This window comes from Stenella coeruleoalba (assembly GCF_951394435.1).
Source record: "Stenella coeruleoalba genome assembly, chromosome: 21".
Classification (NCBI taxonomy): Eukaryota; Metazoa; Chordata; class Mammalia; order Artiodactyla; family Delphinidae; genus Stenella; species Stenella coeruleoalba.
The window spans coordinates 25,951,720-25,976,591 of record NC_137167.1 but is presented as its reverse complement, the minus strand read 5'-3'; the positions used below and the strand labels follow the sequence as shown (position 1 = coordinate 25,976,591).

At 49.7% G+C, this 24,872-nt stretch overlaps 1 protein-coding gene across 1 annotated transcript in view; it reads right to left on the bottom strand.

The window, feature by feature from the left end:
* Nucleotides 1-24,872, bottom strand: part of MYOM2 (myomesin 2) — a 74,987-nt gene that overhangs the window by 39,717 nt on the left and 10,398 nt on the right. The window contains exons 6-14 of the mRNA XM_079909385.1: nucleotides 21,584-21,672; nucleotides 21,447-21,497; nucleotides 20,534-20,698; nucleotides 17,897-18,058; nucleotides 15,533-15,674; nucleotides 14,252-14,451; nucleotides 13,221-13,274; nucleotides 3,815-3,942; nucleotides 212-395 (exon numbers count right to left, since the gene is read on the bottom strand). Coding sequence (XP_079765511.1) covers nucleotides 212-395; nucleotides 3,815-3,942; nucleotides 13,221-13,274; nucleotides 14,252-14,451; nucleotides 15,533-15,674; nucleotides 17,897-18,058; nucleotides 20,534-20,698; nucleotides 21,447-21,497; nucleotides 21,584-21,672 — 1,175 coding nt within the window. The remainder of the gene's footprint in view (nucleotides 1-211; nucleotides 396-3,814; nucleotides 3,943-13,220; nucleotides 13,275-14,251; nucleotides 14,452-15,532; nucleotides 15,675-17,896; nucleotides 18,059-20,533; nucleotides 20,699-21,446; nucleotides 21,498-21,583; nucleotides 21,673-24,872) is intronic.

The following is a 24,872-nucleotide window of genomic DNA, read 5'->3' as shown; positions in this document are numbered from 1 at the left end:
TTTCATAAAAAGAAGATGGAACTTTGGAGAAATGTTGACCAAAACAAGGCAGAGAGATCTTCATCTCTTGTAAAACGGAATTTTAAGGCAATTTGAATTTTAAATCACGTGCGACACTAACGTCTTTATCAACGCAGGTGCTGGTTGTCCGACACGGGTGACATTGTTCGGGGCCCATCCTACAGTTTGGTCACTCGCGCTAGCAACTCACCGATGGTGTCCTGGGCCTGAATGGGGGCGGTGATTTCCGACGGGTCGCTCAGGCCATGCTTATTTGCTGACAACACTCGGAACACGTATGGCTTCCCCTCGGCGAGATCGAAGACAGCGTATCGGGGGGACCTCACGGCCGTCTGTGCGTTGACCCGCTGCCAGCTTCCGCTCCCGACCACGGACTGCAAAGACAGGGGCCTCGATGGAGCCATGCCCCCCAGACCCGCGTGGGGGGAGGGGATGCTCCGCTCTGGCCCTCAATTACACCGCGGGGGACCCACAGCCCACGGCACCTCCGGGGCCATCAATACCTCTGTTCTGAATTTTAGGAAAAGGAAACCAATTTGGAGAAGGAGGTGAGAAACTACCCAAAGTTGGAAATGTTACCAGAGAATATTTTTACATGAAAGCCAATAACCTGTGGAAGTCTTCAGGGAATCAATACACAGGTCGTAGTTTTAGTAAAGACAGGATGAACTCTAAACAATTAGAGATAATTGAGGAGCGGACGTGTAAAGTTCCATCATAACTGCTCGCATTCCAGTTTAAACCTTTTGCTCTTTCTCAGCTATTATAGTAATAACAAAGGGACAGCCACCTAAATGACCAGCAATAGGGTGGGTACATTATGATACAAAATGACACATATACACTAAATGTAGCCGTTTAAATTACTGTATAAAAAAGATCTTTACTCAGAGGAGAGGAATTGTATCATTTTGTTAAATGTAATACAGGATGCCAGTTGTACGTATGAGATATCAAGATATAAAAACCGATGGAGAAAAAGACTAAATATGTCCCACATGTTAATAATGACTATTTTGCGTGATCAAATTATCGGTGATTTTCATTTTGTTCTATATAACATATACGTGTTTTCCAAATTTTCTACGCTGCGTATTTAAGTTTTATCATTGGCAATTACTTTTAAAACTGGGATTACATGTCTAATTTAGTTTTTTCCTATAGAGATAAGCCCCCTTTGTGAAAGGAATCCTGAGGCAGTAAAAGTTGGGTGTACACTGACCCCACTAAGGCTGCCAGAAAGGACTGGGAAAGCATTTCGAACAACCCAGGCTTCTAGAAATTAGATCCCTGTTTAGAGAAGTCTTCTCTCATTTCAGCAAAAGTGAAGTGGCTTTCTTGGACGGACGCAGGCGTCCACAGTCAGAGGCCTCCTTGGGCCCGAGTATGTTCGCCATCTGGAGAGCAGGGGGAGGGGCAGCAGGGGAACCCTGGGCACACTCAGCTGGGCCGATGGGAGAAAAGGACCCTGGAGCTGAAGGAGGCAAGACAGGGAGGGAGTGGGGAAAACACTGCTCAGGTCTTACAGCCAAGCTTCTAGAAAAGCTAGTGCCCATCTTCTAAGCAGGGCTGGAGGAAGTTCTTCGGGTTCTGCACCCCAAGAACCGCAGGGCACCACTCCCTTCACCCAGCCAAACTCTCAGCACATGAGCCCAACGTGGACAGGACAGGCCGTGCACCTTGGGCTGTGGCCACACGTGGGTTTTCCAAGCAGAGCTCACTCGGGGGAAGACGCGTGCTTCAAACTGTGCTCAGATGCCAAGCTATTAACCAGAGCGCCGCCGTTCCTAGCATCTTGTGCCTGGTCGTGACATAAAGTGGAAATACAGGACTAGACAGAGGACGCTGACTCATCCCTGTGGTTCCTTTTAGGCCTGATAGGGACTAAGGCCCCCAAAGACCACCTTGGACGCGTTGGGGCAGGACCGTCCTCCGTGAGCAACAGAGAGAGGTGGGTGCCTCGCCCGGCCAGCTCACTGGGGAGTAGCCCAGTCCAGCTCCCTCCCGGGCTCCCTGCTGCCCCTCCCTCCCGGAGTCCCTGGACACCACGGCTCCCCTCAGGCTGTCCTGGAAGCTTCCTCTCCCTGATCACACACCCTGTATTGCTGCTCACCACCCGTGGCAGCGGGTAGGGAATGCAAGGGTGCCCTCTGTGAGGCAGGCCTCTTTTTTTTTTTTTTTTTTGCGGTACGTGGGTCTCTCACGGCTGTGGCCTCTCCTCTCCCGTTGCGGAGCACAGGCTCCGGACGCGCAGGCTCAGCGGCCATGGCTCACAGGCCCAGCCACTCCGCGGCATGTGGGATCTTCCCGGACCGGGGCACGAACCCGCGTCCCCTGCATCGGCAGGCGGACTCTCAACCACTGTGCCACCAGGGAAGCCCGAGGCAGGCCTCTTTTTAAAAGTGGGTTTGCTAGTGGGGGGTGAAATAGGGGAAGGGGAGTCAGAGGTACAGACCCCCAGTCCTGTAGTAAATAAGTCGAGGGATATGATGTACAGCAGAAGAAAGATGGTCAATAACACTGTAATTACCTTGTATGGGGACAGATGGTAACTAAACTTGTGGTGACCACCTCATAATGTATGCAAATGTCAAATCACTACATACTACACCCGAGACCAACATAATACTGTACATCAACCACGTTTCAATAAAAAATAATTTAAAATTTTAAAAGATTTTTAAATGCGTTTGCTGAAACTTGGTCTTTCCAGCACTGGGTAGGTGAGTAGGAAAATGTCTCTGAAGAGGGCCTGAGAAAGCGCCTTTCCTCCTGGGAGGGCTGACCACTAGATTTTCATGATGCAAAACAACAAGCTAGCACCCAGCAGCAAGAAGTTAACACTTGACTCTGCCCACAGGTAAGCCTTGCAGATAAGCAGAGAAAGCTGAGGGTCATTATACCGTCTGGAGCCTGAAAACCGTTCATTTCCATTCTGCCTTCCTTCACCTTGTTGTATTACACATTACTACTGTATGAGAGATATATGCTCACATTAAGAGTTATAGACTTTATGTGTATATTACACGTATTGGATTGCCTAGTGCATTGTAATATAAATTTAGTATCACAAAACCACAGTTACAGGACTCATATGGTTATACAGGTTTTTCAACAATGGTCCACAGCCCAATCACAGGCCAGCGATCTGAATGACTGTGTCACAACCTGCATTTTTAGTGCAGTTGGATCTCAAAGCAGGAGAGAGAACACATGGCACGGAGTAAGGATACTGTGTTTGAAATTTAGTTGGTGATGTACATTCTGTGTGTGTGTGTGTGTGTGTGTGTGTGTGTGTGTCTGCAGACACAAACTATTTCTTCCTACGCGTCCAGATCTAAAAAGTCTGCAAACCAATGATTCTGTGTAACCCTTCGCCATCTGAAGTGTGAATTCCTCAACACGATCGCCACCAAGTGGCCACTCGGCTTATGAGCAAACTGAGAGCCGGGACGGCTGTCCCCCTGCCCACATCCGGAATCCTCAGAACTTGGGAGCCTAGAATGTTCCAGCAGGAAGAAAGCTGGCGGCCGCCTCAGTGCGAGGCCCTCGTGTACAGCGGGGAGCCGGGAGCCTGACCGGCCCCCGCGGAGGGCGGCACAGCCTGAGCGGGACCTGCTCCTCGGATGCCACGCCCCTCACAGAACCCCTCAGGCATTCACAGCTCAGCCAGTGTCTGCAGCTTCACGTTAAATAACTGATCTGAGAGCTGCCCATCCTTAAAACACACGACACAGCACCACGGGAAAGCCTACAGAGATCTGCTGCTTCAGGAAACCCACCCGGGGTGTACCTTCTCAATGAAATACATCAGCGGCTCCTTGCCACGGGGGGCAGGTGGGTCCCAGCTGAGGACGACATATGTCCTGCTGATTTCTGAGGCGTGGACGTTGGTGGGAGGTCCTGGAACCTGAACATCACCTGGAGGAGGAATCAACACCGTGAGCGCTGACAGGAGCCGGGTCCGCCCGCTTGCCGCAGCCCATCTTGGGAGCACGACCCTCGGCTACTTTCCAGGCATTCAAGGCCTCACGGATCAGTGTCGGCTTTTGTTTCATTTCTATTCTGGGAAAGCGAGCAAACTGCAAGGACTATTTTTCCAGAGCCAAAGTATAATGAACTGGTAAAGATCGTCCAATTACTTCTGTTTCCAATATAAGCCAATTCATAAGAAAGGAATCTAACCCAAAATTCATCCAGAATTTCAGCTGGAAGTGGGAGAGGAATTCACCCAGAAGAAACAGGGCATTTAACCAGAAATGCAGCTCTGACTGTATGGGGGATTTGTGCAGAGAAGGTACCAGCAATGGTGTTCTGCAGCAGGGAAGCCTTCCAAGATGGGGGTCGTACTTTCTCTAAGGGCCCTCTCTGGTTGTTTTCCTTTCATTATGCCCTTAAAGCATGGAAACAATATAGCGACTTCCAAAGCACATGGCTTCCCTTCCTGGGTAGATTTGTTCCACATCCACAAGCATCACATCTATGTCTATATACTTAAAATTCCAGCATGATACCAATTAGCAAGTAACTATAATAGGACAGTCGCATCAAAGAAGCCCACTGCGTCTCTTCTGACACACGTCTCTTTTTAATAAAATACTAGGTGGGGCTTCCCTGGTGACGCAGTGGTTGAGAGTCCGCCTGCCGATGCAGGGGACACGGGTTCGTGCCCCGGTCCGGGAAGATCCCACGTGCCTCGGAGCGGCTGCGCCCGTGAGCCATGGCCGCTGAGCCTGCGCATCCGGAGCCTGTGCTCCACAGCGGGAGAGGCCACAACAGTGAGAGGCCCGCGTACCGCAAAAAAAAAAAAAAAAAAAAAAAATGCTAGGTGTCAGGCGTGTTATGTTTGGATGTGAGAACTTTTCATGAGGGGTGGAGGTTTTCCAGACGCACAGTCCCAGTCATTGCGATACAAAATATTATGAGCTTCCAATTAGATTAGCACAAGATTAAGATGGTTCAAAACGTCCCCAGGACACCTGGGAGCCCTGCTGAAGATCCAATGGTTCCCTCTGGACTGCACTGCTGGGGAGGAATTTAACAGCCGCGTGGAAACGGCCCAAACAAGCCTGGGTTTCATTTCATTAGAGTCCTGTTACCGCGCTCATCACATTTGACAGGCAACAGGGGCGCAGAGGCACAGCCGTGGGCTTACCCGGGAGCATCTGGCAAATGGGTTGGGTTTCAAACAAGGAGCGAGAGAATGTCCAGAAAGGTGCCAAGTGTGCCGGGCAGAGCAGGGCCCCGCCACACCCTACACGCCTTCTCTGCATCCACCTGCCGTGTCCACACCTAAAGAGACCCAGGGAGAGGCCCTAAAGAGAGAAGACACAGATCACCCACCCTTGGGTGGCGCAGACAAGCTTCCAAGCTGAGTGGCGGTGCACCTCAGAGGTACTAGATGACACAGGACAAAGGGGGGCAGAGGGGAAATGACGCACGTGATAAAGCAGCGTGGGCGTGGGAACACACCAGTGCAGCGTCGCCTCTCCTGCACGTTCAGATCTGAACGCCTCGCTGTGTTTAGACCTGGCACCTAACTTCGAGACCCAGAGGAAAATGGAATAAGGAGCACTTTATCTGAGGCCAAGACAAGAAGGAAGAATCCGGCTTTTGTCAGCAGGGACTCCCCGATCCGGGAGGAGGCTTGGGTTATGCGGACTCTCCGCCCCACCCGGGGCCATGCACTAATGAGCCTTGGAGATCTGCAGATGACCCCAGCCCCGGACAGAACAAGAGGACATGCAAACTGGCCCCGGGAGCCAAGGGGAGGACCAAGGAAGTAAACTGATGTCTGTTACTAACACTCCAACCGCTGAGAGGGTCCTCAGAGAGAGAAAAAGCAAATGGAGGCAAAACAAAAAGAGCGGCACGGCCACGTGCCTTCCGGGGTGGGCTGACCACAGCGCTGCTGGGGGCGGGTCCTGCGCTTGCCTCTGCCTCCGGGTCACGATGCTCCTCTGGAGCCCTGTTCTAACGAGCCACGTCAACACCGGATGAAGGTGGACATATGAGATGGAAACACAGCTCAGAAACGAGCTCAGGAAAACACAGTGCTTTCCCAAGATCACACAGCTAGTGGGCGGCTCTGCAGGGGTCCAAGCCTAGGCCTTCGAATCCCAAACCCAGCTTTTCGTTCTATTGACCACAGCCTCCAGAACCTGCCCCAGAGACTCGCCTCTACATCAGTGAAACGTAAAGTTTGTTCGGAATTGTTAGAACGCCCAAGAGGACAGAATTCAAGAGAATGGACAACTGTAAATGAGTTTGCGGCATTCAGAGCAAAGGATGAATTCAATGCGTTAGCTACAAATGAGCTCATCCAAAACAGTGCGGTAAATGCTTGGATATATAATAGCAGAACAAAAACCATCTCATTATATCTGCAAGAGCCTATTCTGGCCTTTCCAAGAATGAGGTGTCTACTTTTCCATCGAGCAACTCAAGAGAGATAGGAAGATTTGGATGATATTAAAAGGAGAGCATGGATATTAATTTAAATGTTTGTAGGAAGACACCAACCAACAGTAAAATGATTAGAAAAGATCAAAAGAGGGACCTTCAAGATGGCGGAGATCACCTTCCTCCCCACAAATACATCAGAAATACATCTACACGTGGAACAACTCCTACAGAACACCTACTGAACGTTGGCAGAAGACCTCAGACCTCCCAAAAGGCAAGAAACTCCCCACGTACCTGGGTAGGGCAAAAAAAAAAAGAATAAACAGAGACAAAAGAATAAGGACGGGATCTGCACCAGTGGGAGGGAGCTGTGAAGGAGGAAAGGTTTCCACACACTAGGAGCCCCTTGGCGGGCAGAGACTGCGGGTGGCAGGGGGGGGAGCTTCGGAGCCGCGGAGGAGAGCACAGCCACAGGGGTGCAGAGGGCAAAGCGGAGAGATTCCCGCACAGAGGATCGGTGCCGACCGGCACTCACCAGCCCGAGAAGCTTGTCTGCTCACATGCCGGGGCGGGCGGGGCTGAGAGCTGAGGCTTGGGCTTCGGTTGGAGCGCAGGGAGAGGACTGGGGTTGGCGGCGTAAACACAGCCTGCAGGGGTTAGTGTGCCACGGCTAGCCAGAATGGAGTCCGGGGAAAAGTCTGGACCTGCCGAAGAGGCAAGAGACTTTTTCTTCCCTCTTTGTTTCCTGGTGCGCGAGGAGAGGGGATTCAGAGCACAGCCTAAACGAGCTCCAGAGACGGGCGCGAGCCGCAGCTAACAGCGCGGACCCCAGAGACGGGCATGAGACGCTAAGGCTGCTGCTGCCGCCACCAAGAAGCCTGTGTGCGAGCACAGGTCACTCTCCATGCCCGCCTTCCGGAGAGCCTGTGCAGCCCGCCACTGCCAGGGTCCCGGGATCCAGGGACAACTTCCCCGGGAGAACGCACGGCACGCCTCAGGCTGGTGCAACGTCACGCCGGCCTCTGCCACCGCAGGCTCGCCCTGCACTCCGTGCCCCTCCCTCCCCCCGGCCTGAGTGACCCAGAGCCCCCGAATCAGCTGCTCCTTTAACCCCGTCCTGTCTGAGCGAAGCACAGACGCCCTCAGGTGACCTACACGCAGAGGCGGGGCCAAATCCAAAGCTGAGCCCCTGGGAGCTGTGAGAACAAAGAAGAGAAAGGGAAATCCCTCCCAGCAGCCGCAGGAGCAGCGGATTAAAGCTCCACAATCAACTTGATGTACCTGCATCTGTGGAATACCTGAATAGACAACGAATCATCCCAAACTGAGGAGGTGGACTTTGGGAGCAACTGTAGACTTGGGGTTTGCTTTTTGCATCTAATTTGTTTCTGGTTTTATGCTTATCTTAGTTTACTATTTAGAGCTTATTATCATTGGTAGATTTGTTTATTGATTTGGTTGCTCTCTTCCTTTTTGTTGATTTATATATACATTTTTTTCCTTTTTTTCTCTTTTTGTGAGTGTGTATGTGTATGCTTCTTTGTGTGATTTTGTCTGTATAGCTTTGCTTTTACCATTTGTCCTAGGGTTATATCTGTCCGTTTGTGTGTGTGTGTGTGTGTGTGTGTGTGTCTGTGTGTGTCTGTGTGTGTCTTTTTTTAGTATAATTTTTCAAGCTCGTTATCATTGGTGGATTTGTTTTTTGGTTTAGTTGCTGTCTTCTTTCTTTTTTTAATTACTTTTTAAATTTTAATAATTTTTTTAAATTTTAATAACTTTATTTCGTTTTGTTTCTTTTCTTCCCTCCCTCCCTCCTTTCCTTCCTTCCTTCCTTCCTTCCTTCCTTCTTTCTTTCTTTCTCTCTTTCTCTCTTTCCTACAGGGTCTTGGTGCTCTGGCCTGGTGTCAGGCCTGAGCCTCTGAGGCGGGAGAGCTGAGTTTAGGACATTGGACCAGCAGAGACCTCCTGGCCCCAAGTAATAGCAATCGGTGACAGCTCTCCCAGACATCTCTGTCTCAACACTAAGACCCAGCTCCACCCAATGGCCAGCAAACTCCAATGCTGGATGCCCCATGCCAAACAACTAGTAAGACAGGAACGCAACCCCACTCATTAGCGGAGAGGCTGCCTAAAATCATACTAACTTCAAAGACACCCCAAAACACACCACTGGATGGGGCCCTGTCCACCAGAAAGACAAGATCCAGCCTTATCCACCAGAACACAGGCACCAGTCCCCTCCACCAGGAAGCCTACACAAGCCACTGAACCAACCTCACCCACTGGGAACAGACACCAAAAACAACAGGAACTACGAACCTGCAGCCTGCAAAAAGGAGACCCCAAACACAGTAAGTTAAACAAAATGAGAAGACAGAGAAACACACAGCAGACGAAGGAGCAAGGTAAAAACCCACCAGACCAAACAAATGAAGAGGAAATAGGCAAACTACCTGAAAAAGAATTCAGAATAATGATAGTAAAGATGATACAAAATCTTGGAAATAGAATGGAGAAAATACAAGAAATGTTTAACAAGGACCTAGAAGAACTAAAGAGCAAACAAACGATGATGAACAACACAATAAATGAAATTAAAAATTCTCTAGAAGGAATCAATAGCAGAATAACTGATGCAGAAGAATGGATAAGTGGCCTGGAAGATAAAATAGTGGAAATAACTACCACAGAGCAGAATAAAGAAAAAGGAATGAAAAGAAATGAGGACAGTCTCAGAGACCTCTGGGACAACATTAAACGCACCAATATTCGAATTATAGAGGTCCCAGAAGAAGAGAAAAAGAAAGGGTCTGAGAAAATATTTGAAGAGATTATAGTTGAAAACTTCCCTAACATGGGAAAGGAAATAGTCAGTCAAGTCCAGGAAGCGCAGTGAGTCCCATACAGGATAAATCCAAGGAGAAACACGCCAAGACACATATTAATCAAGCTATCAAAAATTAAATACAAAGAAAAAATATTAAAAGCAGGAAGGGAAGAGCAACAAATAACATACAAGGGGGGCTTCCCTGGTGGTGCAGTGGTTGAGAATCTGCCTGCCAATGCAGGGGACATGGAATCAAAATCAAAATCAAAAACATTGATTTCTCTTGCATTCCTATACACTAATGATGAAAAATCTGAAAGAGAAATTAAGGAAACGCTCCCATTTACCATTGCAACAAAAAGAATAAAATACCTAGGAATAAACCTACCTAAGGAGACAAAAGACCTGTATGCAGAAAACTAGATGACACTGATGAAAGAAATTAAAGATGATACAAACAGATGGAGAGATATACCATGTTCTTGGATTGGAAGAATCAACATTGTGAAAATGACTATACTACCCAAAGCAATCTACAGACTCAGTGCAATCCTTATCAAACTACCCCTGGCATTTTTCACAGAACTAGAAAAAAAATTTCACAATTTGTATGGAAACACAAAAGAGACCGAATAGCCAAAGCAATCTTGAGAACGAAAAATGGAGCTGGAGGAATCAGGCTCCCTGACTTCAGACTATACTACAAAGCTACAGTAATCAAGACAGTATGGTACTGGCACAAAAACAGAAATATACATCAGTGGAACAGGATAGAAAGCCCAGAGATAAACCCACGCACATATGGTCTCCTTATCTTTGATAAAGGAGGCAAGAAATACACAATGGAGAAAAGACAGCCTCTTCAATAAGTGGTGCTGGGAAAACTGGACAGCCTCATGTAAAAGAATGAAATTAGAATACTTCCTAACACCATACACAAAAATAAACTCAAAATGGATTAAAGACCTAAATGTAAGTCCAGACACTATAAAACTCTTAGCGGAAAACATAGGCAGAACACTCTATGACATAAATCACAGCAAGATCCTTTTTGACCCACCTCCTAGAGAAGTGGATATAAAAACAAAAATAAACAAATGGGAGCTAATGAAACTTAAAAGCTTTTGCACCACAAAGGAAACCATAAACAAGACAAAAAGACAACCCTCAGAATGGGAGAAAATATTTGCAAACGAAGCAACTGACAAAGGATTAATTTCCAAAATATACAAGCAGCTCATGCAGCTCAATATCAGAAGAACAAACAACTCAATCCAAAAATGGGCAGAAGACCTAAATAGACATTTCTCCAAAGAAGATATACAGATTGCCAACAAACACACGAAAGGATGCTCAACATCACTAATCGTTAGAGAAATGCAAATCAAAACTTCAGTGAGGTATCACCTCACACTGGTCAGAATGGCCATCATCAAAAAATCTACAAACAGGGCTTCCCTGGTGGCGCAGTGGTTGGGAGTCCGCCTGCCAATGCAGGGGACACGGGTTCGTGCCCTGGTCCGGGAGGATCCCACGTGCCGTGGAGTGGCTGGGCCCGTGAGCCATGGCCGCTGGGCCTGCGCGTCTGGAGCCTGTGCTCCACAACAGGAGAGGCCACAGCAGTGAGAGGCCCACATACAGAAAAAAAAAAAAAAAAAATCTACAAACAATAAATGCTGGAGAGGGTGTGGAGAAAAGGCAATCCTCTTGCACTGTTGGTGGGAATGTAAATTGATACAGACACTATGGAGAACAGTATGGAGGTTCCTTAAAAAACTAAAAACAGAACCACCATATGACCCTGTAATCCCATTACTGGGCACCTACCCTGAGAAAACTATAATTCAAAAAGAGTCATGTACCACAATGTTCACTGCAGGACTGTTTACAATAGCCAGGACATGGATGCAACCTAAGTGTCCATCGACAGATGAATGGATAAAGAAGATGTGGCACATATATACAATGGAATATTACTCAGCCATAAAAAGAAAAAAATTGAGTTATTTGTAGTGAGGTGGATGGACCTAAAGTCTGTCATACAGAGTGAAGTAAGTCAGAAAGAGAAAGACAAATACCATATGCTAACACATATATATGGAATCTAAAGGAAAAAAACATGGTTCTGAAGAATCTAGGGCAGGACAGGAATAAAGACGCAGACGTAGAGAATGGACTCGAGGACACAGGAAAGGGGAAGGGTAAGCTGGGAAGAAGTGAGAGAGTGGCATTGACATATATATACACTACCAAATGTAAAATAGATAGCTAGTGGGAAGCAGCCGCATAGCAGAGGGAGATCAGCTGGGTGCTTTGTGACCACCTAGAGGGGTGGGATAAGGAGGGTGGGAGGGAGACGCAAGAGGGAGGGGATATGGGGATATATGTACAGGTATAGTTGAGTCACTTTGTTATAAAGCAGATACTAACACAACAATGCAAAGCAATTATACTCCAATAAAGATGTTAAAAAAAAAAAGAAGCCATTGCTAGGAGGGAAAAACAAGTATCGTATATTAATGCATATATGTTGAACCTAGAAAAATGGTACAGATGAACCGGTTTTGCAGGGCAGAAATTGAGACACAGATGTAGAGAACAAACGTATGGACACCAAGGGGGGAAAGTGGTGGGGGGTTGGTATGATGAATTGGGAGATTGGGATTGACATATATACACTAATATGTATAACATGGATAACTAATAAGAACCTGCTGTATAAAAAAATAAATAAAATAAAATTCAAAAATTCCCCCCAAAATACGTATTTTATACAGGCTGGTCTCCTGCAGCAAACATCTCTTCTAATATAACTGGGCCATTTTTTACTCACTCAAACGTCTGTGTTTTCATGAGCTGTTTAGGAGGTCATAACATCCACCTTTCCTAAATTGTTTTCTTTTGTTACTTACTTGTTGGGCATCTTTCCCAGTTTCTGAGTTTTTCTGGAAGCAGAGGTTTTAACTAAGACTTTATTTTATTTTTTAACTTTTTATTGGAGTACGGTTGCTTTACAATGTTGTGTTAGTTTCTACTGTACAGCAAAGTGAATCAGCTATAAGTATACATATATCCCCCCTTTTTTGGATTTCCTTCCCATTTAGGTCACCACAGAGCACTGAGTAGACTTCCCTGTGCTATACAGTAGGTTCTCACTAGTTATCTATTTAATACATAATATCAATAGTGTATATATGTTAGTCCCAATTTCCCAATTCATCCCCCCCTTCCCCCTTGGTATCCATACGTTTGTTCTGTATGTCTGTGTTTCTATTTCTGCTTTGTAAATAAGATCTTCTATACCAGTTTTTTCAGATTCCACATATATGCGTTAATATACGATATTTGTTTTTCTCTTTCTGACTTACTAATTTTTAAGTTTTCACTCACTGTCCTCTGTGAACTGTAGTTACAATTCCAATTAAAATCTTTGGATTCCTGGTTAATGATGCTAGATTCTCCTTCTCAGTAAATTTATCTTCCCAGATATCTAAGGACTATTAAGAAGAAGTGTGCACAAAATCCAATAGAAAAAAGGAAATGCAAACTTTCAAACCACAGGGACATTATTTGATAGAAAACTAGTCCCTTTTAGTCAAAATGTTAGAAATAAAATTTTTGCTTAAAAAAATAATAAAATAAAATACTGTTCAGTCGTGGAGTCTGGGAGAAAGGACCCCAGCCTCGGCCAGGACTCAAGTCTCAGGTTGGGTCTGGTTACTCCTCTGTAGGTCCCCGAGGATGCCTGAGAGATCCCACATGAAGCCATGAAGCCAGGACTCCACTGACCTCCACTCTCACTTTCATTCCCGCCCTCTGCCCTGCTGACTTTTTAAATTCCATAGACCTTAAGCTTGACCCACAGTTTTTATTTTTACATGTGAAGAGTGTACCCACCACTCTCTAATTACAACCCTAAATCCCTAGGGTATAAGCAGCTGAAAGGAAATGGTAACGAGTTCCTTACCTTCAAGGTCCTCCTGATAGATTACGATTTCTTTATCTCCCTCCCAGTGGACTGCTGCGGAGAGAAAGGTCAGTGCTGAATTTGACGTCCAGAAAGCGCTGGATTCCCAGAATCACCTTTATTTTTTGCAATACACGGGCCTCTCACTGCTGTGGCCTCTCCCGTTGCGGAGCACAGGCTCCGGACGCGCAGGCTCAGCGGCCATGGCTCACGGGCCCAGCCGCTCCGCGGCATGTAGGATCTTCCCGGACCGGGGCACGAACCCGTGTCCCCTGCATCGGCAGGTGGACTCTCAACCACTGCGCCACCAGGGAAGCCCCCAGAATCACCTTTGTATTACGATGACATCATTCGCACTACTCTGAGGTCCTCACAGTTGATGTTTTGGAAGTGGTCTCAGAGATCCAGTGCTTCTTGGCTCTTTGTACTGGATTCAAAAGGCCACGCCGGGGGCTTCCCTGGTGGCGCAGTGGTTGAGAGTCCGCCTGCCGATGTGGGGGACGCGGGTTCGTGCCCCGGTCCGGGAAGATCCCACATGCCGCAGAGCGGCTGGGCCCGTGAGCCATGGCCGCTGAGCCTGCGCGTCCGGAGCCTGTGCTCCGAAGGCCACGCAGGTAAGGAAAATGCAGTGACCCACTTAAAACCATAATTAAGGGCCCAATCCCGTTAAGGAATCTGGGTCACGTGAAATTAAAATTCAGAAAGGGAGGGGCTTGGCTTCACTGCCTTCTGAGCCTCATCATGTGTTGAAATTACAATATCAGTGGACTAAGAAAAGTCTAATTCTGAACCAATTTAACTGGATTTCAGTGAAGAGCCTTAGGAAGATGAAGCACCTTCGTTTCAAGGTGTAAATGTCAGCCTGGCATCCCCACCCCTAACGTGACCTTGACGGCCACCCGGAGCCCATGAGGCACAGCTGTGCTGTGCTCAGCTCTGAAGATGTTCTCGAGGCTCAGATACAAGATGGGGGGAAAAGAGAAAGAACAAATCACACAGAACTGCTGGAACTTGAAGTCTGCGCGCCCTACCTTGTAACGGTTTGAGGTCAAGGGGGTCGAGGGCAGCCACAGCCTCAGAGACTCTGGAAGGCCGGCTGATCCCTGCATTGTTGACAGCCCGCACGCGGAAGATGTAGGACCTTCCTTCAAAAAGTCCGGTTACGGGGTATTTACAGATCTTCACGGGGCGGTCATTGCACTGAACCCAACTGTCAGTTCCCACTTCACATCTTCAAATAAAAAATAAGAGTAGAGAATAACAACTATATCAGTCTAGTAAGTATATAGAGCTGTATACATACATTACGCGCATATATTATATATATATATATCACAGTTATAACAGGAGAACATCTCCCACTGGTAAAATGAATGCTGTCGAAATATTGATTTACACAAATAGTAGTATAAATAAACTTTAAAAGACAGAGCTATCTAGGAAATGTATCGTCCCTGAGTCTTTCTAACTTACAGCTGAAGCTCAATTCCCCCCTTCAAAAACATTTAGGCAAAATCTCCTCCAAAGGTTATTTCAGATCTATCCCTGACGGTTCTCTTTCAATTTACACCACAAAATCTCTGGGTGCCCCTAAAATCCCTGGCACGTCTGCTGCCTAGGCCCAGGAAATCAACGGTCCTTCACCCGGTGTCCCAAAGATGCATCTTTCTCCACCGGGTCACAAAGTGAGTCCTCGCTGCGAGGCTGGCTCACCGTCTACTCCAATCACGTTAAGATGTTTCTTTCTAGAACGCTTCTCATGAGGAATTTGGAAGTCTTTAGGAAATATTAAGTCCTGACCAGAAATCTGAAAATGTAGAAAAGATTGACCTCCATTTTTCCCAGGTTGAGAAATGTCAATACAGAAACTGCATGTCAAATTCCTGCTGGCATCCTCCGCCCGACGTCACCATGCCCAGGCCCTCGTCCTCGGAGGGAGGAACAGGGCTGAGCACAGACCTGCCGGCCGGAGCCCCATCCTAGCCCCAGGCTGGACCCTCAGCGGAGCCTGCAGGCTGGGCTCAGAGCAAGCCTGGAGAGGCAGGGTGGGATTTGATACTGGTGCCAGTTAGGCAAACTGAGCCTCAGCCAGCACACACGGAACCGCGTGTGGGTACACGAGGCCCCGCCTGGCAGGTGATACTTTCCAATTACCCAGCCAGGAGTGACTAAGAACCAAATAGTGAAGTTACCTATATCCCATCAAGAACGGCGTCACAAACTTGAGATCAGAGAAATACCTACACACCTCGTCCTGGGTAATACTCTTTTGAGGAACGTTTCCATCCCCAGAGGAATCAGTGGACACTCACCGATCAACAAAATAGCCGATGACCGGGCTCTCCTTGGTCGTGTTGGGTGGCTTCCAAGTTACGATGACATAATCCCGGTTTACGTCGTGGCACTGCAGGTCCATGGGCGCGCCAGGGGCCCCTGTGACCAGGGGGTCAGCGTCTGGGGTGGGAGAGGAGAGGGGAGTCACGTGATCAGGGTCCTGGGTGCGGGGGGGACAGCTGAGGCCAGCTGACAACTTCTTCAAACTCAGTGAGCTATCTGCTTGCTCTCCTCCCCCGCCTAGTCCTCACGCCCTTGATGGACTGGTGACAAGAGACATACATGTACTGATGAGTCTTTAAACTCGAAACACTCTGTCCTCTAGGACACACTCAGTCTGTGATTTTCCGTAAACGAATCCAAGTTGAAGTTCACCTTCTGCTGATGGCATGTCATCACATAATGTCATGTCGTCCAAAACCGACCGATGTAATGATAATAACAATGGGGCCTTTTGAACACCTGAGAGATGGTACCTTAGACACTTGTGTGTTTCAGAGTCCTCCGAAGGTCTGAGGACTTAGATTTTTTTTCCTGCAAGTCGTGAGCACACTTTGGGTCCGTACCCATGCACCCCTTCCACCGCCAATTATGGTCACAGTGCAATTACGTCTGTTTTCAACTGTTAATTACGGCGGCCCTGAAGGCCAACAGAGCCATTTAGAAAGTGAATACACTGCACATTTAATTTCCCCATGTAAAATGTGCATTTCTTCAGGACCTAGGGCAGCTGGACCTTCTTAGCAGTGTAAGCACTGTACACTTTCTTGTTCCCCTCTCCTCAGCATATTAAAACTAAGGATTTCTTCACACCAAGTCAAATATTGTCTCTCATATTCCAAGTCCTCAGAAGTTGTCAGAACACTTAAACTCCCCATACGTGCATTAGTTTCCTCCTGCTGGCTGCACAAGCAAGGCAATGTCAGCTACTGCTTTTACTGTGCTTTCATGGGGCAAAACTCCTTGCTAGAAGGCACGCACGGAGAATGGAAGGCACATTTTAACGCCAACCAAATAAGAATGGTAAAACTTTGTGGACGTGTCTAAAACCCCAGGGATCTAACGGAAATGGTTTGGAAAAAAATAATATACTGACGGTGTCATTCCAGGCACATATAACCTGGAGCCCGAGGTGGGCATACAGGTGCAGGGGACACGGAGAACAGGGCAGGGAAGGCAGGGGTGGGGAATGGAGGGCAGAGTGGCCAGGGCCGCGGGGAGAGGAAGAGGGGCGTCCCGGTCAGGAAAGCAGCCGCCGGCCACCCAGAAGAGACTGGTGTCCGAGGAGGGGCCGGCCAGGCCCCAGCCAGGAGGGGCCTCTATGCCCGAGGCCGCTGCACGAGCCAGGGCCGGTGCAGGGTGAGGGCTCGGCTGGGGGGCACTCACTGCCCCGCACACAGGGCCGGGGCTTCGCAGGGGGCGAGCTCCTGCTTCCCAGAGAAGTGCCCAGGCCTCTGCGCGCTACACCTTCCCTGGAGAAAGAGAGAATATTTTCTTCCAAAACTGCTGTAAGAACTTTAGATTATATATACATATGTGAATATGTATGTGTGTGTGTACACATATATACACCTGTATGTATGTGTACACATACACATATATATAATATTATATATAATTTCATCCATTTTATACATCCCTTACATAAACGTGTGTATATGTGACGTATACATCGACACACGTATGAATATGTACACCCACAAGCCTATATATGATAGGCATTTATAGATAATACACAAATATCTATGTTATACGTATACATAAAGATAAATACACGTATATGTATAACATCAACCACTGTGCCTGGGATATCACGAGCTTTGTTTTCCTTTCCATGAGTGGGATGGACAGGCTCTCATGGGCTGCTGGGAGGATGAAACATGACAACACGCGTGTCTCCTGGTGTAAGCGCCCCGGAGGTGTGGCCCCCGTGGTTACTGTCTTAAACACACATGTGACTGAAGTCAGTGGTCATGACAGTGTCAGTCCTTCCTGCCACGGCCCTGGCCCTGTCACAAGGCCTAAGCAGGGGAAGAGGGGAGGGAGGCCCAGGTGGCCCGGGAACGGGCTCTTCCACTCCGCACCCCACTCCCCGCGTGGATTTCCTCCAGAATCAGCAGTTCGGGGCTGTTCACTCCAAGGAGTCATCCTACGAATTCCAGCAATTTATCAGCGACAGGGACACAAAGCTCCGCCTCTGCTCCACCCCCAGTGACACCTGCTTATGTCGCGGATGTAATCGGGACGCGCCCAGGAAACACCTCCCGGCGGTCAGGCCATCTCTGGGGAGCAGCCTTGGGCTCCGTCTGGGCCCCGTCCCACCCCACCCGTAGCCTGCGCACCTCGGACAAACAGGTAGGCGCTGTGGTCGCTGACCCCTCCCCTGGACACGATCCTCAGGGTGTAGAGACCCTCGTCGTCCTTGTTGAGGTGACTGAAGGACAGCAAGGCCTGGCCGTCCCCAAAGAACATCTTTATCCACTTGGACTCCTTCAGCAGCACGTCTGGAAGACGATCAAGGGAGACGGGCTTCAGGGACACGCAGGGACCCGGGGCACACGCGGAGGACAGAGGTGCCCGCCAGCCTGACCCGGAGCACAAACACACACGTGGGGCTGGGGGGACCGGGACACGCGGGACAGGACAGAGGTCAGCACGCGGAGTGTGAAAGGCGGGACTCGTCTGCAAGGGGCCCTGCTGCGGCTTCGAAACGCACTTCACCCAGACGCTGACACCAGGAAGTCCCCCACCCGCGTTCCTTAGAAATTAATAATACAGTGCCAACGAACCAGTCAGAAGGTGACGGAACCAAAGAGGCAAATTTCGGGAGAAGAAACAAGGTAAGTGACGAAAAATACTCAACACTGGATATCAAGGAGACACAAAATAAAATCATGAGAAATTATTGTTCACCTACTGATTTGCCAACATCCGTAACTGGAAAGTGCAGAGAGGACAGCCTGTCAGGTGCAGCCTTGAACCTGCCTGTTCCATTGGAATTGGCCAAGACTATGAAACTGCGGGTCCCCAGAATCCCGGGCACTTCCCAGTCACGGCAACACCTTCTAAGATCCATGCCAACATCCTCTGGGAATGTTAGGAGAACGCTCCTCGAACCCATTTCATTTCCAGAAAGGGTAACTTAGAATCTTAGAACTTAACTCTTAAATTAGAATTGCAAAGGGTAAATTAATCTCCTTTGCCACCACAAAGAGGCTCTCTCCCTTCCTCTCTCCCTCCCGGACCATGAAAATCAGACACAACTATCCTATTCCAACCGAAGAGCACAAGCCCAGTGCCCTCGGATCCCAGCAGCGGACTCCCGGGGGTTGCAAGGTCACAGGCATCTCCTCTGCACCTGGGACGCGTACCTGTTCCTCTCCTCTGCGCTTGGGCCCAGGGGTCCCCCTCCCCCTCCGCCAGCTCAGAGCCCTTCTCATCTGTCAACGGCCTATTTTTTCTTTCCATAAAGCTCTCCATCATCACCGCAAACCTGCTTTCTTGGCTAACTTTAACAGTGCGCGGGGCCAGTGCCATGAGTTTGGCAAATTATCACAGCCTGTTCTGGGACACTCCTTACACTTCACAGAGGCTCTGCTTTACCATTTTGTGTATTTTCCCCAACTGGATTATAAACACCTTATGGGCAGGAATGGCGTGTGACTCTTTGTGCTGTTCTGCATTGGGTTAGGCCCTGAATAAACACAGGCAGGATGTTCTGTGACTGAATCCATAGGGAGCGACCTCCCTTAGAAGCAGCAGCCAGAGATGAAGCTTCCTTCCACAGTCTACCCACACACGCCACACACACACACGCCACACACACACACGCCACATACACACACACACCACACACCACATACACACACACCACATACACCACACACACACACACCACATACACATACACACACCACACACCACACATACACACACCACACACACTACACACACACACACCACACGTACACACACACCACACACACACACCACATACACACCACACACACACGTCACACACACTACACACACACACATACACCACACACACACGTCACACACACTACACACACCACACACACTACACACACACACCACACACACACCACACACACCACACACACACCACACACACACACGCCACACACACTACACACACACCACACATACACACACACACGTCACACACACTACACACACACCACACACACACACCACACACCACACACACACATACCACACACACACCACATACCCACACACACCACACACACACACCCCACACACACACACCCCACATACACACACCACGCACTACACACACACGTCACACACACACACCACACACACCACACACACACACACACCACACCCACACCACATCCACACTACACACACACACACACACACACACACACACACACCACAGCCGCACAGGGCAGCCCATGCTGGCTGGCGGAAGCAGTGGAGCAGGGCCCCGGGAATGGGGGGGTCCCGGCCCTGCCACTTCCCGGAGGTCGGGGGTAGGGCGAGGAAGTTCCTTGTCTCAGCTGCCCACTTATGAGGGGGTTGACAACACTTCCCTCCCAAAGACCTGATGAAAATCAAGTGAGTTATCACACTCAGAATAGAGTCGGGACGCAACAAGCTCTAATAAATGGTAGCTACTGTTTCAGCAAAGGAAAAACATAAAGACACAGACACCCCGCTCATTCCTCCTAATCTCACGGAGACCCTCTTTATGGAGCTATAACAACCCCCCATGACTCATCTACCTCCAGGCCTCCCTGCTAAACCCATTCCCAGGGAAGTTCAAGGTCAACGCAGGTCCAAGCTGCCCCAGGCTTGCCTGCTTTGCTGCCCGCAGCTGTCACGGAGGTGGAGAAAGCGCCAGGTCACCATCACCCCAGTGAGGCCGGGGTCCGAGCCCAAGCACGGCGGGTGTGGGTGCAGAGCGTGCAGGAGGCCGCGACACTCACCGTCCCGGTACCACTCGGCCCGCGGCTGCACCCGCTTCAGGTCCGGCGTCACCAGCAGCGTGCACTTGAGAGCCAGCGTCTCGCCTTCCCTCCGGAAGGTGACACCGAATTTCTCCAGAAACTGGACGTCGAAGTGCATGTGTGGGATCACGGAGGGCAGGGGCACTGCACGGGGCAGAGGGCGCGGTCACACGGCAGGCCGGCTGGGCAAAGCAGGTCCCTTACCACCGCCTGCGCTCGCATCCTCACGGGCTGCGCTGTGGCCCGAGCGCCTGTGTCCCTCCCGTTCGCAGGTCAAAGCCCCGCCCCCCGGTGTGAAGATATTGGGGGTCGCCTTCCGGTGATTAGGCTGGATGAGGTCGTGGAGGTGGGGCCCGGGATGGGTCAGTGCCCTTGTAAGAGAGGACGAGACCACAGCCCTTTCTCTCAGCTCTTCATGAGGACACGGCATCCCACACCTGCTAGCTGGGACGCGGTGTCCCCTCCCCGGTGGGCACCTCGACCTCGGACCTCCAGCCTCCAGAACTGAGGGAAGTAACTGTGTGATGTTCAAGACCCAGGTGTGCTGTTTGTTATGGTGCCCGAGCGGACTCAGCCACTCCTGAAGAATCAGAAAACCAGCGCGGAGTGGAATCTGGTCATTTGTGCCAAAGGAGGATGGAAGGCAGAGTGAGCACGGGGTGCGTGCTCTGAGCCACGTGCAAAGCGTAAAGAGTTTAAATCCTGCATCAGCCCCAAGATGTGTGAGCCCCTGAATCTATGGCAGCGACGGTCAGCACACCGACACCAGCTAGGAGAAAGGGCCTTTTGCAACACAGTTTGAAAAGAGATCTGATGCTTAGAAAATATTTTTCAATGATATGCTATGTCAGTACACATTTTTCTGCACAAAGAAGGAACAGAATCAACTTACCTCTGATCGGGAGCCCCACAGAATGCAACGGCTCCTCGTCACCTCGGAATCCTGCAAGACAGTCCGGCGATCACGGCGGAGAAAGAGGACAGAAGGTGGGGAGACAGCGCCCCATCCCCGCAAGACGGCAGACTCACTTCTCACCACCACCGCCGCATTGGTGGACGCCTGTCCGTGCACATTTGTCGCCACCGCTGAGTAGGTTGCAGTATCGTCAAAGTCCACCCTTGGAGGGAAAAAAGCAAGACAGCGTCCTGAACGTGCTGTCGGGGGCCGGCCTGGTCTCTGAGAGTCAGTGACCCGAACTCGAGCACAGCCTTCCTCGACAGCAGCTCGTGGGACCTGCACCCCTGGTTCGTGAGTGATTTGTTTGAGAGCAGTGCCAGCTCTGCCCTCGGAGCGAGGTATTAACTACAGACACGGGTGACGTCTGATCCCGTACGATGCCTTGGCTTTGGCTTTGCGGGGGAAGACAGTGTACTAGCACTTCCGGAAATGCTGAACTGCACTCTCAGAGAGAAGCTCGTATTCCCTCTGGTTCTGTATGTCTACCTGCATCATCCGTGGTTTTATCTTGTCAATGGGCAACTCCAATGGCCTCAAGCTCCAGGAGAATCAACCCCACCTCCCTCCCCACCAGGGGTTCCCTGCGCAGACCCCCAAAGCAGTGGGATCGTCCAGACAGGAAGCACCCACTCATGGGCGTAACAAAGGTGCCTGGACTGGACCCACCTGAGGCCTCCGGGCCCGGAGCGTCGTGAGGGACACATGTCCACCCCCGGGAAGGACAATGGCCCAGGGACCGCGGAGCCCAGTTTCTCAGGGGTGGGGCTCCTCAGCTCCCCACATCCATCCCACAGAAGCCGAAGCTTAGCTTCTGGCTATGAACTGTCTTCCCACCAGCTTCCCCCCAAAACTTGACGTGAGGACTCTTACTCAACTGACCCTCTGCTAGTTACTTTCCGTTGGCTACTCTGTATAAAAGTCTCAAGTGCCCAGCAAGACAGTACTATTACCCTATTCACTTGGAGAGAAAGTAGAGCCTTTAAGAAGTTGGGGAAACAAGGTCCACAAGGTCCACAAGGCCTTCTGCCATCTCTCCAGGCATGGGCATCACAGGCAGAGTGACAAAAACACAGACAAAGTTTACTCAGACTTCACGTTTAGATGCTTTAAGCATCCAGCGACCCAGAGACAAACCCGTTCTTTGGAAGTCCTTCATCATCTTATTGTATTTTCTATTCCATTTGGAGCTGAAAATAGTTTGACCAAAACATACAGTGTCTCCAAGAAACGAGAGAGAACATTTCAGGGACCCACGCTGCCTGGGAAGAACCCCGTCCCTGCCTCGACGAGGTTCTAATCCAGTTCCGCTGCGCCCGGTGATGCCACCTGGCCTCCTGTCACGGCCGCTGCTCAAGGGAGAGAGAGCCGCTACCGCAGATGTTCAAACGAGTGCACTACGTTCAGGCCCACCCTGGAGGGATACAGGCCAACCTCAAGGCCCCTCAACAGAACTGCAGTTCTAGCCTGAACGCATCACATTCCTTTGCCGTGCCATTTCCACGTACACTGCGGGTACAGCGTATCGCCAGGGGCAGAGTAAGAGTGACGGTACAACATGTAAGAATCCCGTAACCATAACACGGATGCTTTCCCCATCACTGGCCATTAATGTTCTCTGCTGATCTACACACATACTGAGCACGCGTGCGCGCGCGCGCACACACACGCCCCCAACAAACAGGCCACAGCAGCTACCTCTGGGAACACGGCCAGGGCTGGGGGTCTAGGAACGAGTGGAGAATTTCTTCTCTTCCATAACCTTAGGCTTGGCTTGGATTTTTTTTAACCTTGCCCTTGGGTTATTTTTTCTAAACAATGAAACCACTGTGTTTTCATAAACGCATTCTTCAAACAGGAAGTATTCTTCTGGGATTAGCCCTATACCTCGCTCTACAAAGATCCTTCCCCACTAGCGGGACTCACCCTCCCTGCAGACCGGAGGGTTGGGCCGCCCACGGGCATGGGCTGGGGAGTCGGGCATGGGCTGGGGAGTCGGGAGCCAGAACAATGCAGGCGAGAGGCAAAGGCTCCTGTACAGACTGCAGCACCAAATCCCCCGACCTGGAGGCTGGGATGGAACCTGACTGTGACACAGACTCAGAAGTAGGAGCCGTAAGGCAAAAACAGACACCCCACCCAGAGCCGACAGACGGGGCAGCCCAGCACAGGAAGTGGCCCTCCCCCCGCTGGACCTGAACCAAGGCTGTCCCCGGGCCCAGCTGGTCAGCTTCGCTACCACTGCTGAGTGAGGAGGTTACTGGTGCCTGAAGCACGTCAAGTGCTCGAGAAGACCGTGTACAGACGTCACTCAGAGTGTGTCCATCCGTCACCATAAACCTGTTTCCGTCTTCTTCAATACCTCCCTCAAAGGCCTTTCTGGACGTTACTTAGTCTTGGTAGTTTCCAAACTGTGTCCCATAGTTTTTAAACCAAATCTCCCAAACGTGCTACCAATTTCTTCTTCAATATGAATTTCAGCCGTTTTTAAAACAACAGTAGCAACACACCCTTGACACACCACGTACTGGCCATTCACTGAAGCCCAGACACAGCTCTGTGCCGCGCGCGACGGCCCTCAGGCAGAGCTGCTCACGCCTTCCCTGCTTAACTGAATTACACTCTGAGATTTCAAGGTCAAACTTAATGTTCCCATTTGCGACCACTAATCGCTGTGAATCAGGACTTTTCTTCAATATTGTGCCATCAGAATAAAAGCTGGGGCAAAATTATGTTTACTCAGACTATTACAAGACTGCAGTCGTCAGCCGCAAGTTCTGATTTCAGGTCTGTGCCCTCGTCAGGCCAGCCTGGTAAGTCTCATCTACTGACTTTTTAACAAATAAATAGTATGTATTTAAAACTTCTCAAACACGTTTATGGAATACCTACACTTTACTTGGGGGACACTGACGATTAAATAAAACAATGCATTTGAAAATACTTTGCAACTGTATAGTACTGTATGAACTGTGTATATTATTAATTGAAATGTATAGCTGAATTCTTGGACTGAAGTTCAAAAGAGGTTCCCTTTCCCTCCCCGGAGAAGGTCCTCTCCTTTGCCTTTACATTCCAATGAAACAGCACGGATTTCTAAGCGTTTTGAGAACCGCAGTGAATTGCTCTCCATCGTTTCTTAGCTGAGAACAGCTGGAGGAACCCAAGAAGGAGGCGTGTGACGCAAAGAAGGGGCAGGAGAAGCCCCAGGCACCAAGCCCACCTGGACAGCGGCGTCTCCCGCCGGAGTCTGAGCTGCTCTTCAGTTGCCTCACAGAATTAGGACCCCAGAGGCAGACGTACCAAACACTCTAGCGCTGACAGCCGGTCAGGTAACCAGTTAGCACTTGGCACTTAGCAGGA